Here is an 18,768-nt window from a genome sequence, read left to right on the forward strand (position 1 = left end):
GAGGAGGCCCAAGCCAGCAATTCAGAGCAGTTTTAATGAGGGTGAAGGCTATACAAAGGGCAGGGCCCACCAGAGGAGGGAAGCAGGCCGTGCCACCCCAGCCTGTGGATGGGGCCTCAGCATGGACGCCTTTCCTCTGTCTCTGCAAAGAGAGAGGTGAGCCCTTGGGGAGAAAGAGGGGGACCAGCTCAGCCCCAACTCCTGGCCTCTGTCTGAGCCAGGCCCCAGGATGGAGGGGTATTGCTGGTGTAAGGGTGGGGGGGTCTCAGCAGAAAGCAGAAACTTTATCAGGCCTCCCCACCCACAAAAAAAAGAAAAAAAAAGAAAAGAAAAAGAAGAGAAAAGAAAAAGAAAAAAGAAAGAAAAGGAAAGGAAACCCCCATCAAAAATTAGGGGCGTGGGCCCCTCCCACCCTACCCACCCTTCCTGTACGAAAAAGTGCAAAACATTATCACAAAAAGGGGGTCTCTGAGAGGCCCTCAGCCTAGGCTCTGAGGCCCGGCTCAGCCCTGCCCTGCCCCGGACACCGCGTCCGGCGCGGTCGGGCCCTGGACCAGGAGGCCCCCGTGGCTGGCCTGAGGCTAGCTGAGCTCAGGCGGGGCCATGTCATCATGCAGGTGCCCAGCAGGCACTGCCCCCATTGCTCCTACTCCCTGCTCAGGGCTTTGGCCTTGTACTGCCTGCCCCGGCCCGGGCTTCTGAGCCAGGACGCTGAGCCCGGGGCTGGCTGGTGGGGTTGGGCTGCAGGGAAGGACTGGAGTGAGGCGGAGGGCATCCTTCCTCCGTGCTCCCAGCCTGGGCCAGTGCTGCCTCTATGGCATCCAGCTCCTCGCTGGCGGCCTTCATCTTGACTCGAAGCAGCGCCGCGTAGGTGCCATAGCGGGATTTCTGAGACAGGAGGTCAGAGCGGTAAAAGCCCTGCCCCCACCGCCCAGCAAGAGATGCGGGGTCCTAATTGAGAGGCTAGTGGCCCTCTCTGAGTTCTTAGAAACTTTTTTAAAAAGATTTATTTATTCTATGTAAGTACACTGTAACCGTCTTGAGACACACCAGAAGAGGGCATCAGATCTCATTACAGATAGTTGTGAGCCACCATGTGGTCGCTGGGAATTGAACTCAGGCCCCCAGAAGAGCAGTCAGTGCTCTTTTTTTTTTTTTTCTTTTTTTCCTTTTTTTCCGGAGCTGGGGACCGAACCCAGGGCCTTGCCAGGGCCTTGCTCTTGCTGGGCAAGCGCTCTACCACTGAGCTAAATCCCCAACCCCGCAGTCAGTGCTCTTTTTTTTTTTTTTTTTTTTGGTTCTTTTCCCCCCCCCCCCCCCCCCGGAGCTGGGGACAGAACCCAGGGCCTTGCGCTTCCTAGGTAAACGCTCTACCATTGAGCTAAATCCCCAGCCCCCGTCAGTGCTCTTAACCACTGAGCCGAGTCTCCAGCCTGAGCTCTTAGAGCCTATTGTGGCGGCTGACATTTCTGTAGCTTCTACTAGGGCTGGAGACATGTCATGGGTAATGGAATTTAGCCTCGATCCCCAGAGGGGAAAAGGAAGACTTAGGGCTCTGCCAGGGACCTAGCTGGGTTCCATGCTTGGCTGTCACACTCTTATCCCCAGCCTGGTCCTGCAGGGAAGACCAAACCATCGGGCAAGGAGGCTCACCTCAAACTCCAGGTAGGTCTCCTTCTGCCTCTGCTCCTCAGCCTCCTTGCCTCGGGCCTTCTTCCCCAGATGTGCTGCCCGGTGCTCTCGAAGCTCGCTTGCCATGGCCTTCAGCTTGGCCTCGTGAGTCCTCACCTGCTCCTCCTAACAGCCAGGGATGCCCGGTCAGGGTCACTAGTCTTTGTGCAGGGGGCTGCCTCCCTCTCGTGACCCACACAGGCCTCCTGCATGCACGGAGTACAGCTTACCACCCTGCCCCCACCGACTGTCCCCAGGAGGGCCGAGCCATTTGGGACTACCTGGGAGAGGCGGGTGGCAGCGCTGGGCAGCAGAGGACGGCTGAATTTCTTCTGGGAACTGACAGCAGCTGGGAAGGGGGGTGCAGAAAACATGGCAGCCACCACATTGATGCGAGTAATCCAGGACTGCATTTGCTCCAGGCTCCTGGGGAGACAGCATAGGGACCCCGGGTTCCTGTCCAGGAATGCCGGTCCCGACCTGGAGCCTGGTCTTGGTCTGTTTTGAGGTAGGGTCTTGAGTCTGCCGGGCTAGGACACCTTGAGTTTCTGACTTGTATTTTTTGCCCCCACCTCTCAAGTGCTAGAACTATAGGTGTGGACCACCAGGTCTGGCATATACAGGGAGGGTTGGCGATTGAACTCGGGGCCTTCTGCATGCTATGCAATCCCTCTACCGACTAAGCTATGTCTCCAGTCCATGGAGCGAGGTCTTACGAGGAAAGAGGAGTCCAGGGAGCAGGGTCTGGAATAGGTAAGAGGAAAGAACACTCACGGGGCCTGGAAGAGGAAGACCCTCCAGTCGGCTGTGCGCAGGTAGAAGACGTGTGGTCTCTTGCTGTAGTCGCTGGCGCGGGTGGCCAGAGCGTGGTGAATGCTAATGGCGTTCTTCAGCTCTGCCTCGGAAAGAGCCTTCCCGGGCTGGTACTCCTCCTATGGGGGTGCCCATCTTGTCCTGCCCCAGTCCTAGACTGGCCTTCTCCAGCCACTTACTCCCCTCTGCCAAGCCAGCCCCACCACCCGCTCGTGGCCCCGCACCTTCTGCAGGTAGAGGATCATGCCCTTGAGGATCCCGTGGAAGCTCTTCCAGCCCCGCTTGCCACGAGGTGCTAGGGAGGGAAGGCAGGTCAGGGTGGCCTGAGGAAGGCCCGCTCCCGTCCATCCCTCAGGCCCCTGCACAGCCACGTACTCTTCCTGCAGTCAGGGTCTGCGTGCACCTTTCGCACCAGGGCCCCGTGCTTGTAGACAGCTGCCCCAGGCTCGGGAGTCAGGTCCAGGAAGGGGCTGGAGCTGCTGCCGCTGCCTCCGCTGACCCTCTTGATGACCTTGGGGTTAGGGTCGGCCAACTCGGACAGAGATCGCCGAAGTTCCTCCTCGTCTCTGTGGGTGTGACTCTTTCAGAGGGTGCTGGCCATGCTGCCACACGCACCTACAGCCCAAGCCTCTGCCCTAGAATGCCTCTTTAGTGACTGGTGGCTGCCAGGGACTCCCTTCAACTGGAGGAGGCTCTGCTTCTCTGAGTAGGGCTCAACAGGCTCCAGGTCTGTGTCCTCCCTGGTCTGAGAGCTACCTGGGGTAGGACTGCATGGGGCCTTCCCTCCCCCAACCACACGGACCCTTCCTATGTCTCTGTTTCTGCACACACCCATTCCTCACACTTTCCTCCTGGACAGACACATGTGACGCAGCTGTGTCCTAACCACACCTAACACCCAGCTCTGCTCACAGTTGGTTATGTGGAGCCAAAAGGACCAGGCTCATGCCTGTAATCCCACCACTAGGGAGTTTACAGCAGATTGCCGCAAATCCATGCCGGCCTGTCTTGAGACCCTGTCTCAAAAATCTAAAAGCTAAAGGTGGCTTCTTAGGAGGCTGCCCCCCCCCCCAACATCTTCCTTTGTAAATCCTGTCAAGACAGAAAACTCAGATTCTCTCATTGCTTTGCTCAAGAATTTTCAATGGCCCCCTTGCCTCCCACATGAAACCTACATTACTTCTTTCCCAACCCACTCTTTCCAGTCACCCCAGCCAGGCCTGTGACCTTGTACCCGACTTCCACACTAACTTCAGTCACAACTTTGTTTCCCCTTAATACCAGCTTCCCCCTTATCTCCTACAAGACACTGTGGACTTCAAGGCTTGCCTCCAGCAAGCTGTTCTCAATCCCCTCCCTTGAAGGGCACTGATCTGAGTCTGGCTTAACAAACTGTGTCTACTGGTGTTTAGAAGGGCTCTTCCTGCCTGGGGCCCCAAAGACTAAACTGGACCTTCTCCTTCAGACAGAACTTCTCCAAGACAATGAGAAAACTTGCTTCCTTTTTCTGTGGCACTCCAAGGTAACCTTGTGTACCTCCAGAGTTAATCTGCTCTCTCCTCAGGCTGCCAGGAGTCACCCTTTATGTTTCAACACACACCCTTCTCCTCCTCAGCCCAGCTTGTCATAACAACAGGGCTAGACACAAGACAGACCCCTAAGTCTAGGCAGGCATTTCCAAAGAAGGAAGTAAGGTAGCCTTCCTGCTTCTTAGGGCCTCCCACCCCATCCCTGTACCACAGCGCCGGTTCTCTGGGGTCCCCAGGTTCCCTCTTCCTCATGCTCCAACCCTAACCCGGGGCCAACGGCTCCAGCACTCACATGGCCCATTGCAACTTTTCATTCTTGATGGAGCTGTACAAGGCCTGGAGAGAGACAAACCAAGGGATCAGTCCTGTGGGAGGGACACCATGCACACCACTGTTAGAGCTCAGAGCCTTCCTGGTGACTTGGGAGAGGACATGGGACTAAACGAGGTCCTAATGACCACAATCCAGCTCTGAAATAAGACACCAAGACCCTGCCCATCTCCAGCATTGAAGCTGCCTGACTTGGGCCGCTTTCTACAGGGAGAGCAAGCAGAGCAACACGTAGGGAACTGGCTAGTCAGCAAGGAAGCCTGAGCCGCAGCTGATACATAGTAACTGCCAGGTGCGTTGCCTGTCAGCAAGGGACTCTCCTGCTCCGGGCCTGGTAGGAGAAGTACAACCCTAAATAGAATCTGAGAGGAAGCCAAAGAAATCCTCCTTCCCCCAGCCATGTGTTCTGGCCAGATTTCACAGCATAAACCCACACAGAGCAAATGGGAAACTGAGGCTCCCTATAGAGTATTCATCCTTTCACCCTCCCTGGTTCCCAACTTCAGGACAAAGTGAGCCCTCCCCTCGCCCCCCAAGCTCCATCAAACATGATGCCAAGGGGCTCAGTGCTCTACCCACAGCCATTCTTCATACTGCTGGTGTGTCAACCAAAGACTGAAACCGTAGTTTTGGTTTCCAATTACTGTCCACCTCAAAACCTGAACCAACCACTTCCCCTCTGCAAAGTTGGCCTTTAGGAGTAGTGTATGAGACCCTGTGCTTGGGGATGGATGGCTTAGAATATACCAGCAACTCCAACTGTGGGGGCGCTTCTGCCAGCCTGTCTGTGAGTGGGTGTGTCCCCAGCATGTGCGTGTTTTGCTGTGGGGCTGTGATGCTGCCTGCGCGTGAGTTGGGTGCAGTGGTGACGTCGGCGCCTTCCCGATGCTGGGACACAGCACCCCCTCATTCTCCCAACACACCACAGGCTCCGACTCTTTCTGCCCATAGTCATGCCCAGCCACAAGGCTCTCCAGGCACTCCATTCCTGCACATCCTGTCTGCAGGTAGGTGTACACCACAACCTCTACCCCACACAACACAAGCCAGGCTAATCAACACACAGCTCCCAAACAGCTGGGCCAAACCCAGCGGGGCACAGACCCTGAACCAGATCACTTCCCAGTGATCCAGCTAGGGGGCTGGAGTAACTACTAAGATCCAACCTGCAATCCTTGCCTCCGGCCTTCCAGTTCTTCATTTTGCCCTCCTCAACACTACCTCTGCCTACAACCACACCTTCCTTCTTCTGAAGGTCCTGAACCCTACCATAGAGCCCAAGGTCCTGTTCCCATCTAGAAAACCGTCTGCACGCAGAAATACCGTGATTGGTGAGGCTGGTCCATCTTGGCCCTTCCCTACAGCCAATACCCATCTCTAGCTGCCCAGGAGTTCTATCCTTGTTGGGCTCTCCAACCACCTTCATCCTCACCCATGCCCTCCTCGAACGCTCGCTCTGCTGCCCTCCGCACCTCCCTCAAGCCGCCCCCTCGCTCGCCGCCCGGCCTGGCGTGGGCCGCGGGCCCCACGCCCTCACCGCCTTTTTCTTCTTGCGGCTCTGCAGGCGGCTGACCACCAGGTCGGTGTAGAGCACGGGCTTGAGACTGCGCGAGCGCTGCGGCCAGCCGTAGCATAGGGTCTCCGCGCCGCGGTGGGTGCGCCCGTAGCGCACCGAGCAGAGCGAGCGCGAGCGCAGCCGCCCCGCGCTGCTGTGGATGCTGTTGACGCCGATCATGCTGGCCCGCCCGCCTCGCCGCGGCGCCCGGCCATGCCCCCGCCCGCCCTCGGCCCCGGCCCGCCCGGACGGCCGCGGACGGCTCCCTGACAGCCAGCGCGAGCGCCCGGCCCGAGCCCGCCGGCTCCCACCGACGCACCGAGCGCTCGGCGGCGGCGCCGTGGGCTCCGCAGCTCCGCAGAAGGAGGGGGCGCCGGCGGGAGGGGAGGGCGCGGGCTGGGGCGGGGACGTCGCGCGACTGAGCAGCACGGCGCGAGCCGGGCGCGGTGGGGAGGGCCGGCAGCCAGCGGGGGCGCATGCGTGGGGTCTCGCCAGGGGGGCCGAGCTCGCGCTCACGGTAGGCGGCTGCGGAGCACCCTTCAGCTTGTAAGAATCGAGGGCTAAAGGGACCACTCGGCCTGCTCCCTTACTCTCCTCACCCCCACCCCCGTGGCCCTGTCTGAGACACGCGGCCGGCCTTCGAACAGTCATGATGACCTAGTCCAACCCTTGGGCAGATCTCCCGATGTCCAAGGCAAGTAAGTCCCTATGCCACCGAGGTCAGACAAACCAACTTCCAGACGCGCCGATTACCATTCACCCAGAGTTACAGATGCACACCTCTAAAGGTACCATCTACAGCTGATAAACACCCTCTACTGTCAAAGCAGACACAGCCAACTGGAAGACGCAGACCACACCGCATCACACACAAATACCCAGATTACACCCAAAGCACAGACACCTTAAATCACATAGGTCCTTTGATTCACAGACATTGCTAAACACACAGAACTCACGCAAACACTCCAATTCACTGACACCTCAACTCACAGTGGACGCGCCCACTCACATGCTCAAACTCAGATGTCCAATACACCCCAACCTTGGATCTGTCCTGTGTGGTCACATGTGGGCCAGAGACGACCCCCACCCCCCACCTTCTTCAAGTTAGTCCAGTCCTCCCCGTACTCCTCCATAGGAAGGAGGGAACTGCAAGACAGTGTCAGACGGCCCCCTCCCACTGACACCTATCCTTCCTGGGACCTGGGTGCGGGACCTGCTTCCAAGGGAGCCAGAAGAGCAGTATCTAGTCCCAGCGTTGTGTTCTGGATGCACAAACCTGGGAAAAAGCTTTGCGCCTTCTCTGACCCCTCTTTACCTTAGGCTCCCTCCTGAGTAGTGGTGCCAGGAGGATCTTTGTGGCTCTTATACACTAAGTTGGAGAGTAATGTCCCTGTGCCCACCCCACCACCGCGCGCCAGCAGAGACACCTCCCTTCCACCCTCTGTGAACACTGGAAGGGAATCAAAGAGAGCAAATTGCAGAGTCCAGGAACGCCTGCTCACGTGCTTTCCAGAGCCGGTCCCCCTTTCCTCTACCTCAGTATTGCATGCATGTGCGCATGTGCTGTGAGAGCCTGCCTATGGGGGCTGGGCGAGGGGGCGGTCCCCAAGCTGAGTCACCAGAGCCTAGGTTCCTGCTTGCCTGAGCTACCCAACAAGTCCCAAGTCCCAGCTCTTCCCTTCCCCTCTGCTCCCGGGGCAGGTACCCTGTCATGCCCTTCCGGTTACGGCTACGTCTGAGTCGCCCTCCCTCCCCCCAACCTTGAGCAGCTCCCTGGGGAAGTCGCCGCCATCATTGAGGCCCTCCAGGTTTCCGATGAAGTCCCCACAGGTCATTCGCTTCCCAATGTTCTAAGGGAGGAAAACAGAGGTCTGTGAGGCTGGCTTCCTAAAGCCTTTAAGATTCTCGTTTTCTGGGGTTGGGGATTTAGCTCAGTGGTAGAGTGCTTGCCTAGCAAGCGCAAGGCCCTGGGTTCGATCCCCAGCTCCGGAAAAAAAAAATTCTCGTTTTCTGGCCTCCCACTCTCCATGCCCCCAACTCACGTGGCCGTGGAGGTCCGTGTTGAGGAGCATGAGAGCACAGGTCAGCGTGTGAGCGCCGTCTAGGGGAGAACTGATTGTCAGCTTCAGCCACCCCCAAGGGGTTCTTCCACAGCAGTCCATCACCTACCTCCTTCTGCACCCTTTCTGCCTACACTTTCTTACCACCCAAACTCCATGAAACCACTCCATCTCTCCTCCAGCCCATTTCCTCTGCAAGGACCTCCCCTCTGATCTCCGGCTCCCCCTCCCTAGTTCCTCAAGTTGCTGGGACAGTTGCTCCCTGTCTTCTCCCAACACTCAACATGCTCGACGCACTAAACAAAAGCAAGCTGGTAGCCATCACACATATGCAGAGTCAGTCAGCACGGAAGCCAAAACTGGTCCAGCACATATATATGGAACGACTTCATGCAGACACATCTCCACCTGCCTTCCAAGACACCAGAACACTGTTGACCTAGCAACATGCCTGCTACATGGACAGCTCCGCATGCATGTAGCCGCATTTCACATGCCTTACAAACATGGACATGCGTTTCCTCTTGCACAAACACTTGCTCCTGCGTGTGTGTGTGCGTGTGCCTCTGTGGCCACAGATGGGACAACTCTGCTCCCAACCTGCTCACCCTCTGAGGACAGGGCTTCAGGATTACACTGGAAATATCGCTGGGAGAAGTGGGCCAGTACACGCTCCCGCTCCTGGGTCTCACCCATTAAAGCCAGCTCCTTTAGAAACACCCTAAGGTAGGAGGAAGATGATGTCACCTTCCACTCGAGGTCTCCTTACCAGGAAGCCCTGGTCTCTGAAGAGTGTCATCAAGACAATTTAGAACACACATAGCTGGAACCCTAAATGCCAAGGCTGGTCAGCAGGACTGTCCTTAGAGGGTTCGACACCCACCTGAGAGCTTGATCCAGGGTCATGCCCGTGAAGACAAAAAACTTGAGATACTCGCCAGCCACCAATTTGCTGAAGTCATTGCTGTGGACAGGGCAGGTAGAGGTCACAAGGTCACTTCAGTGGCCTAGAGACTGTGGGCATTAACTGGAGAGGGTGAGGGACTGCCCCGGGGTGCATTCCTTGGCCCTAGCCTCAGTCCCAGCCCAGGGGCATTACTTCTTGCCCAGATGCCGGGCTACGTCGGCCTTCCTGAAGCCATCAAGTCGGTATAGCCTCTTGGCTAGGCGCTGTGCAGCCTCCAGATCTGCTTTCTGTCCATTGGACAAGGTGTCTGTGCTTCCCAGGGCCAGCCGCTCTGTGCTGTCCAGCTCTGAGTCTGAGTCGGACACCAGTTGGCTCAGGGGCGGTTCACTGCCAGGGTAGATCAGCAGCTCAGAGTTGGGGTAGAGACCTTGGGAGTCAGCCAGACCCTCCCCTTGGGGAATGGCTAGAGGGACATGGAAAGGTCTTGTCTCTTTGTTTTGAAAGGAGATTGGTTAGCTTTCTCTCTACTTCCCACTTTTCTCCATGGAAGTTCTGCTTCAGATCTAGCCCATGTCAGTCTTACTGCTGTGGGAATCCTGGCTGCTCCCCAAAGCTATCAGGGGCCTAAGTTTACTCTTTGATAGAGTCTCCGTCTGCACACCTGCCCTCTCTCAAGGCGGTCTTTCCTCTGCACACACTCCTGGACACAGGCAATCCAGGTGTAAACAGGTGCTGGGGTTGAATGAGGTCCAAGATCTGAGAGCAGATAGATACATCCTGCTCCCTTTATTTCCCGCCTTAGGGAGAACTCTCATTGACACTGCCTGCTACCCACAGGGAAGCACTCTCTGAGGTTACAGTTTGGGGGGGGGTCAGATTGTACTCATCCTCTTCCTCTCCTTCCTTCCTCACCCCAGCTGCTCTACTCGAAAAGCCACCTGTCACCCCAGAGACAGAGGCCGGAAACTCCTGGTTGCTAGGCAACCCTGTCTCCCTGGCCACCCCCCTCCTGTTGCCATGGCTTCCATGACTGGGAGGGTAGCAGCAGAGGGGAGAGCACAAAGGTTAGGCTATGAAAGGACATTCCTAGAGCAGGGTGAAAGGTAGCCTCTTGGAGGAGGGTAGAGGGAGGGGAAGGGAGGGGCTGCTGGCTGTGGGTCTAGATAGGTGGGGGTGAGAGGCTCTGTCTGGGAAAGAGAGGGCCCTCCAGGAGAGAAAGAGGATGTACTCTGGGGATTCTTCCGTCCTGAATCATGGTTTCTCCAGTCACTGGATCTGAGCCCAGGGAGGGAGCTGCAGGGGGCCAATGGCAGGAGGCCTCCAAATGGGAAAACAGACATCTGTTAACCACCCGCTCTTGGTCAGGAATATATAAATGACTTCCTCATTCTGGGGCTCTGTCCCTTAATCAGCAGTTTCTGGGGGGCCAGGGTTTGGGGATGACCAGTCAAAGAAAATACTCACCTGCCCAGGGGTGCTGCCCCCAGCCCAAGGCTGTCCTCAGAGTGGGAGGGACTAGGAAGCTCTTTCCTTGGGGCCAGCGTAGCCCCAGCATCTGACTCTTCTACCTCTCTCCTTTGGGTCCAAGGACCATCAGCAACAGAGCTGGTACCAGAATCCGGTTCAAGAGGGGCAAGTGGGGCAGGTGCAGGTGGGTCAGGCCGGGGAGCTGGGGGTTGGGGAGGCATCTCAAAGGTGAAGAAGGGACTCTGGGTTGGGCCAGGTGAGGCCAGAGCTTCCAGGGAGGCAAGGCTACTATAGGAGGTGCCCTTGGCCCGGTGCGACTCCATGATGGCTTCAAACATACAACTGAAAGAGTCAGGCCCATCCGCTGAGGGGCTGGTCCCCGGTAGAAAGGGGACTGGTGACTTGAGGAGCCCAGAGTGAGGCATGTGGTCCCCTGGCCTGCAGAGGCAGGGAGAATGTCTGATCAGCTCCCCAGAATCGGGATTTGGCAGGATTTCACTGAACTCTTGCTGATTGGTGCAAAGGTTATCAGCCCCTTCCTACAGATTCAGACCCCTTAAAAGTCACTAGAGCTTAGGGCCCATGAAACTGGGTGTTTCTGCAGTGTCCCAGCCCTGCCCATCCACAGCACCCAGTCCCCCTCCTCCCCTCCACACTAATCTCCCTCTCCCCTCCTTTCCCTGATCCGCTTCTCTCCTGCCATCCCTTTTCTATTTCTGGCAACATCTTAGGAGACGCAGCTCCGAGCTGCAGTGGGGCGTGAGACAGAAAGGAAAAGCCCCCACATTTCCACGTTCTCCTGCCAGGACCCAGGATACAACCCATGCTCCCCTGTCCCCAGGCTCGCTCCCATGCCCCTGGTTTAGCCTCTGGCTTTTGGCCCCTGGTAATGCAGAACTCCGCCTGGTCCATGTGACCGCCCTGACTCCTGGCCTTGCCAATGTCCACATATTCCTAATGTTCTCCCAGGCCTCAGGGCTCTGTCTGGAATCCCCTGGTCCTCACAGTCTGTTTTCTCCACCCTGGGTTCTTGCTGGGGGTCAGTTACAAAGAGCAAGCCACTTTCCCGGAAGTGGTCCCACTCACCGGGCCCCCTCTGAGGCCTCAAACACCTCATCATCCACGTCCTCTTCACCACCTGCCTCATCATCTCCGTTACCACTGCCCAGACTGGAAGAAGGACCAGGGCATGGGCTGGGTCGTGAGGCAGGTGGTTGGGTAGTGCCAGGGGGGCCCTCAGAGCTGGGCTGACTCTCAATGGCGGAGTCAGCCTCCTCCCGCTCAGCCAGCACCTCGTCAATGTCAGTCTCTCGGTAGCACCTCAGGGGTACCTTGTCCAGGTCTGTCTCGGAGTACTTGGCTGCTCGCCCCACAGCTACCCCAGAGCCTTGCTTGGAGCCCACCCCATGTGATGGGAGGGCCTGCTCTGGGGGCTTAGCACCTGTGTGCACAGATATCAAGGTTAGGAGGTAAGTCATGTTGGACAGATTCCCCACCGTCTTCCATAGGCTGGGAACTCTCATCATCTAACACTATGCATCTGCCACACCCTTTACTTGATCCAAATGCCTGGGGAACTCCTCTCAAATCAAGGCCCTGTCAAACAGCTATGAAGAAAGCCAGACTTTCTTCTAGTCTTAGGAATAACCCTTGATATCTGGCCATCCCCTCCTCTACCACCCAGCTTCCTCCAGAGCCCAGTGCAAACTCTCATGACACAGATGAAAGACTGGAGCCTGGGGAGACTTTGACTGACTTAGGAGCCCAGGGAAGCCAAACAGAAGGAAGGTTTAAAGGAGGCCTCTTTGCCAGGCATCCGCTGTTGTAGAAAATGTCCTGCCCTCCTCCCCTGGGTTAAGTCCAAGTCTTACCTGAGCTGGGGGGGTCCAAGGAGCCATAGAAGAATTCCCACTTGGCTCGAGCGATTCTCTGGGCATGAGAGGAGACTTCCCGGGAGGACCAGGTGTCCCCCTGAGCCAAAGAGGGAGCAAAAGGCACAGGACCCCAACATGAGAGCCAGACATACAAGGACACAGGAATATGGAGCAGCAGAAAGAAAGCCACACGGGACAGAGATGAAGGTGCAGGGACACAGTGACAGAGGGCAAAAAAGCTGATTTAGGACATTAAAGGATTTGGGTGACTATGAGACAAATCTCAGTCCAACAGGGGCTGAGCTTTGTCCCTTAGTTGGGGCACTAGGGCCCCAGGCAGCCCAAGGCAGATTTCGTACCTGGTTTAGAAATCCGGTGTCTGCAGGTCCTCGGAAGTGCATGACCAAGTGCTCAGGGGTCCCCCCCAGCCCATTGGGGAGAGAGGAGTAAAGGCCATCTGCCCCAATCTGGGGTGGGATCAATGGCCCACGTGAGGGGTCCCTGCTGCCAGGAAGAACGGAGCCTCCTCCGGCTGGGAGTGGGTCTGATGTGGACGCTTCTAGCCGCAACTTCCGGTTGCAGCCAGGTCCAAGGGCTGGGGTGGGCCTGGAGGGAGAAATCCCACCCAGGTCCCAGCTCCGACTCAGGCCTCCAGAAGCAGGTAGGCCATTCAGTGGCCTCACACTGGCCTTCTCCACGAAACGGAAGATGACCACAGAACTCTGTGCCCCTGGTGGGGGCTTCCCAGTGGGTGAAGAGGGTCCCCAGGGTGAGGGAGCTATATGGGGTGAGGGAGGGGCTCGCAGAGGGGTACAAGGTGCTGTCACACGTCCCAGATCCCGGCCTCGAGGACCTGGGCCCACCACTCGTCGTATTAGGGATCCTGTGCTGCCATACATGCTGGCTGGGGGACTTTGGGGCACTGGGCCTTCCGGGAGCCAGCGACGAGGGCATCGTGGTGGGGAGATGGCACAGTCGCCTTCTGAGCAGAACCGCATGGCACCCTGGGCCATGCTGGAGCCGGGGGTCAGGCTGGGGGGGCAGGGATGGCGAGGCCAGGCAGGGAGTAAGGGGGCTGCATGCTCTTCAGACAGGCCTGCAAAAGAGGAAGGGGAGCATGGGTGGAGTGTATTGGAGTCAGACAGACAAGACAGCAGTCAGAGATGGGAAGGTGGGTTGGGCTTTCTACAGTCCAGAGGCTCATCCTGGGAGTATGGGCTCACCCATCCTAACCCGGAGGGACTCCGGATTTGAAAAGCTTACACAGAAAGGACCATCTACCCAGTGGTCCTCCAGCCTCCTCTCCTTCTGTCTGGGAGCCCCAAGCATCACTTTATGATGAAAGAAAGCTAATTCGGTTCATCAAGTCCAGTTCTGGGGCAGTGGGGAACTCTTTCTTGGGTGGAGGCTGGTATCCCATCTTCTGGACCATAGAGATCATGGGTCCTCTATAGTTACACCTATGGGGAGCCCTCACTTAGAGCAGGAGAAATCCGCTGCTTTGAAGGATGGGGATGATGAAGTGCTGAGAGGGAAGAACTGAGAGGGAAGGTCTGAAGAGGCCTTAACCTTGGTCCATAGATTGCTGAGTGGGGAAGAGACATTCTGTTTTCCATACCAGTACATGCACGCGCACACACACACACATGCACACACACATGAATTCATATACACACATGCAGAAGGACAAAGTATCAGTACAGTTAACACACTCAAAGGCAACACCCTCCGGTACACACACGCAGTACTGCTCATAGACACACCCTCATACAATTACAGTCATAACAAATTTGTGTATGACGGAAAAGCACATGCTTGTTTTACACACACACACACACACACACACACACACACACACACACACACACGGAGGATCACCAAACAGGAGCACACAAAGAGGTTCCTAAAATTCAGGCTCTGGTCCTCTGATGCACACAGAAACAGGTGTATCAGAGACCTCCTCGTCACAATCATAAACACAGATGCATATTTGCACACAGAATCAGAGACACACATTCTCTCCTCCCCCTACCAGTAACCAAGTCTTGGGGGGGGGCTCTGTACCACATCCCTCTCCCCTAACTCCAGGGATAAGAAATATCTTGTCCAGTCCAGGAGGGACCATAAAGGAAAACCGGGCCTCTGAAGGCAAAGCAGGGTAGAGAAACATGTCCGAAGCAGCACCCCTGCCAGACAGGTTCTTGAAGCTCAACAGGAGCCTGGATCTCCCTTGTGCAGGCCCTCCTCCAAGGCACCCCAGTACTCACCGCTGCTCGTCAGGAGCTGGAATCGAAGAGAGGCAGAGAGGCTGGGCCCCGCTCAGCTGTAAAAGCAGCACGGCTCCCGCTTGCTCCAGGCCCGCCCGCCTCTCAGTCCCTCCTCCACCCCTCCCCACGCTCTGCTCAAGCAACGCTAATCCCCCCCTCCCCAACCTTCCTTCTTTCCCAAGGCCCTAAGTCCTAGAGAATGCCACCACCTAGTCACTACCTAAGACACACACCAGAGGAAAGGGAGGATGTAGAAAGCCCTGGTTCTGTTCCCTAAACCCTCATATGCCCCACCCCACTCGTGTTCAGTTCTCTCTCGTCCATCATCTCCTGAACCACACGAAGGGTCCAGCTGCATACGCCTGTCCTGCTCCAGACCCCACGCGTGTCCCTAGGAGGCTGCCACATGACCTGTTACATGCCACACGCGCTCCCGCCCCCACAAGCACGCGGCCACGCAAAGCACACGGTACGGAGTAGATCGGACCCGCCCCCTAAAACCAGAAGACCAACTATGGAAGGGACATCAAGCAAATGCAGTATTAAACACTTCGGGGTTCTGAACCTCAGACCCAGGAGTCTTGTCCTGAACCCCAACCCGGAGTGCAGAGGAAGGATAATTCAGACTCCAGGAAGAACTTCCTTGCGGTCTAGGTTAATCGTCCTGCCTTTTCAGGGGTTAGAGTTTAGAAGGGATGACCCCGAAACTGGGACAAGAAGCACAGGCAAACCTTGTGCCCTTGGCCAGGGTGGAAAAGGGTCTGACTATTTTAGGAAAACGCCACACGAGTTACTATGGTAACTATTCTCCTTTGGAAGGCCAAGACCCGCAGGTTATGACCTGGGAAGGAAGAGAGGGTCGATTCGGGTGGCTAGAGGGTGCGAGGATGTTCGAAGCGGGGGTGCGCGGGGCTCACCGCGGGGAGGGGTGGCGCGAGTTCCGCGAGGTGCTGAAGGGGACAGCGCCAGATTTGTCGTAATGCGCAAGCGCAGAGGTGCGAACAAAGCGGGGGGGGGGGTGGTGGAAGGGGAGGCGCGCGCCCGGGGGTGGTGCGCGCCCACATGTATCTTGCAGAGATCCTTCGAGGCTACCCCTTCCCCAAGTAGGCTGAGATGAGGAAGCAATCCCCTCATCCACCTTCACCCTCTTCTCTCTTTCCGGTGCTGGTTGGCCTTAGCTACATTGAATAATGAAGTAGTGTAGTAGGAATTCTGGGAAAACCAGGATTTCTGGGTTCTTTATCCTTGCTTCGTTTGATCCTGGTTAAGGAGCTTCCTCGCCAGAGCCTCGGTTTGTCCGACTTTAAAATGGACGGACCCTCCTACCTTTGCTGGTGTATCCAAACCCCCTAAGCCAACGGATGGGAAGCAGCATTATGAAGCGGCTGAAATGTTTGCACGCAATCATGTAGGATGCAGCGTGCCCCCCCCCCATCAGACACTGGAGGAAAATATTACGCCAGGGGTTCCCCAGAGATGGACTTGGCTTAGCATTTGGGGATGCAGAGAAAGGAAAGTCTTATGATTGAGCTTTGGGGAGTCACTCTCCCTCCAATTAATCCAGGGCCAGTCAAGAAACAGTACGACTAGTGGGCTACGCTGAGCATGCATTCCCTTGAATTTTGGACTTCTGGAAAGGAAGCCTGGCTGTATAGTCTTTTCTTCTTGGGCAAAGAGCCGACCTACGCTGCCTTGAAGTGGAAAGAGATGGAAGTCATGATTGTGCATTTCACGATTCACAAGGAATGATAGGTTTAGACAAGTTTGCTTGATAATAAAAATCCTGGTGTCGCCCGCTTAATCTACTCTTTTGGTAATTGCTTACTGAGCACCTACTACATACCAGTTAGTTATAGTCTGGGCAGTCTCTCCCCCTTTTATTTTTCCAGAGTCGCTTAAACGCGACCAGAGGACAGAGGAGGCACTCGGTAACCTAGGAGTCCTGGCTCCGCCCCTTCTGCCTTTGGCCTTGTCTGCTCCTCCCATCACCACTCAGAGGCGGCTACCGGCCCGCAACGAAGACCGAAAGCAGTCTTCGCTCGCCGCTACTCCAGCCTCGGGCTTCAAGCCCTGTAGCTGAGAAGACAACTAATGGTGCATCACTGGTCTGTTCTGCCTCAGTTTCGGGGTCCATCCAGAAAGCTTCCCGATAAGGATTCTCAGTGAGACCGCACTCGATTAAATCGGTCTGTCTCTTCAGACCAAGGAGGCGGGTTCGCCGCAGCCGCTTCAAGGCCAAAGCTAGTAAAGCTTACTGCGCACGCGCAGTATACAGCGATGGAGCCACCAATGGAGCAGTCCGGAGGGGAGCAAGAACCAGGAGCCGTCAGGTACCGAGCACTGGAGGGGCCTAGGGAGGGGAAAAAGGTACCCGCGGGAGGGCAGCTGAGCCCGGGCAGGACCCGGACCCCTCTTGCCAGCTGGGACTCTGGGGTATAACAGAAGGACTCGCACGTAACAGCGGCCGAGGGACGTCAACGCCGCTTTCCCTTCAGGCTCCTGGACCTGCCCTGGGAAGACGTGCTGCTCCCGCACGTCCTGAACTGGGTCCCGCTGCGCCAGCTGCTCCGGCTGCAGCGCGTCAGTCGCGCCTTCCGGGCGCTCGTTCAGCTGCACCTGGCTAGGCTGCGCCGCTTTGACGCCGCTCAGGTGAGCTGGGGACTGGACCCCGCCCCCGCCCCGCCCCCGCGTGGGTACCACCGTCGCCCCGCCTCCAGGCCAGCCCCAGCTGCGCGGTAAACCCTTTCCAACCCCTGGTGCGACGTGGAGAACTCCGGTGGGCGAGTACTGAGCGGCGACTCGGAGGGAGCTTGGTGTCTCTCCGGGGAGGGCAGGTGGCAAAGTCCCGAAGTTAGGCGGCTGCCAGGCAGTGACCGGCCCCGGGGACAGACTGATCTCCGTGCCTCCCGCCCGCAGGTGGGTCCACAGATTCCACGGGCCGCACTAGTCCGGCTACTGCGAGATGCTGAGGGGTTGCAGGAGCTGGCGCTGGCTCCGTGTCACGAATGGCTGTTGGACGAGGACCTGGTGCCGGTGCTGGCACGGAATCCACAGCTACGGAGCGTAGCACTGGCCGGCTGCGGCCAACTGAGTCGCCGAGCACTCGGAGCGCTGGCTGAGGGCTGCCCGCGTCTGCAGCGCATTTCGCTCGCTCACTGTGACTGGGTGGACGGGCTGGCACTGCGTGGCCTTGCTGACCGCTGCCCGGCTCTGGAGGAGCTAGACCTCACCGCCTGTCGTCAACTCAAGGACGAGGCCATCGTGTACCTGGCGCAGAGACGCGGCGCGGGCCTCCGCAGCCTCTCGTTGGCAGTCAACGCCAATGTGGGGGACACCGCGGTCCAAGAGTTGGCTCGAAACTGCCCGCAACTCGAGCACCTAGACCTCACCGGCTGCCTTCGGGTCGGAAGCGACGGTGTCAGGTGCCTGGGCATGGGGGCGGTACGGTAGGAAGTGGGCAGTCACATGGGGATGGGGAGGCGGGTTGTACTTGTCAAAGACCCATCAGAAAGGCCTCTAGAATATTTTTAGGCTAGAAAGTGTACAATTAAAAACAAACAAAAACTTCTGATCCAAGATTGACACACTGTGAGATGTCACATAAAGTTAATTTCTGGCATTTCTGCAACAAAGGGATGGGTAATCTTGAAACACTGGAAAGAACTATGGGTTGGTATTCTCTAAGCACCAGAAACCCCAAATGAGCTGGGGCCTGGAGTCTGTAATTCCATCCTGGCCCCTTCTCATAGGGACAGTAAGAAAGAGCAGGCCCTGAGCTGAGGGAAACCTAGAATTTGCTGGAGCCAGAGCAGGTTTAGCGAGCTGGCCCTACAGACAGACCGCGAGAGGGCCTTCAGCACCTAGCATCACCCTGCTCCTCCCTCAGGACACTGGCGGAGTACTGCCCGGCGTTGCGCTCTCTGCGGGTGCGGCACTGCCACCATGTGGCCGAGCCCAGCCTGAGCCGCTTGCGGAAGCGTGGTGTGGACATCGACGTGGAGCCACCGCTGCACCAGGCCCTGGTGCTACTCCAGGACATGGCTGGCTTCGCACCCTTTGTCAACCTACAGGTCTGACTGACTTTCCTTGGGTGGGAGCACAGCTGGACTGTGTAGATGGAGCTTGATACTGAGCCGTAGGGAAACTGAACTGTGGGGCCTGCGGTTGAGAGGCCTGGGATAGCCCTGTCCCACCCTGGAATTTCAAATAAAGAGCTTTTTACCCCTTCTTGCATGGTGCATAGGGGATGTGAAGCTGGTCAGACAGACATAGTATTTTCTTGCCCTGGG

General features: G+C 57.1%; 2 protein-coding genes across 9 annotated transcripts; one reads left to right on the top strand and one right to left on the bottom strand.

Annotated features, from left to right (window-relative positions):
- Positions 1–14: 14 nt before the first annotated feature.
- Psd (pleckstrin and Sec7 domain containing) lies at positions 15–15,463 on the bottom strand. 8 transcript variants are annotated; one of them, XM_006231432.5, is made up of 18 exons: positions 15,397–15,463; positions 14,480–14,535; positions 12,572–13,308; positions 12,210–12,309; positions 11,425–11,779; positions 10,336–10,776; positions 9,064–9,258; positions 8,848–8,928; positions 8,573–8,685; positions 7,947–8,005; positions 7,665–7,754; positions 4,306–4,349; positions 2,860–3,050; positions 2,709–2,779; positions 2,446–2,603; positions 1,953–2,097; positions 1,654–1,797; positions 15–888 (listed from the first exon to the last, which is right to left on the bottom strand). In XM_006231432.5, exons 3-18 carry the CDS (start codon positions 13,223–13,225, stop codon positions 658–660), a joined length of 3,072 nt encoding a protein of 1,023 aa, XP_006231494.1. In that variant the 5' UTR covers positions 13,226–13,308; positions 14,480–14,535; positions 15,397–15,463; the 3' UTR covers positions 15–657. The 8 variants fall into 8 exon arrangements, 7 of the variants coding, with proteins under 7 accessions (XP_006231494.1, XP_008758618.1, XP_008758616.1 ...); XM_008760396.4 differs by having other exon boundaries at positions 15,321–15,450; XM_008760394.4 differs by lacking the exon at positions 15,397–15,463 and adding an exon at positions 14,774–15,255.
- Positions 15,464–16,465: 1,002 nt separating this feature from the next.
- Fbxl15 (F-box and leucine-rich repeat protein 15) lies at positions 16,466–18,707 on the top strand. Its single transcript, NM_001107603.1, has 4 exons — positions 16,466–16,809; positions 16,975–17,128; positions 17,396–17,901; positions 18,366–18,707. The coding sequence occupies exons 1-4, from the start codon at positions 16,757–16,759 to the stop codon at positions 18,553–18,555; spliced, it is 903 nt and encodes a 300-aa protein (NP_001101073.1). The 5' UTR covers positions 16,466–16,756; the 3' UTR covers positions 18,556–18,707.
- Positions 18,708–18,768: the final 61 nt, after the last annotated feature.

Source organism: Rattus norvegicus, chromosome 1, assembly GCF_036323735.1.
Source record: "Rattus norvegicus strain BN/NHsdMcwi chromosome 1, GRCr8, whole genome shotgun sequence".
Taxonomy (NCBI): domain Eukaryota; kingdom Metazoa; phylum Chordata; class Mammalia; order Rodentia; family Muridae; genus Rattus; species Rattus norvegicus.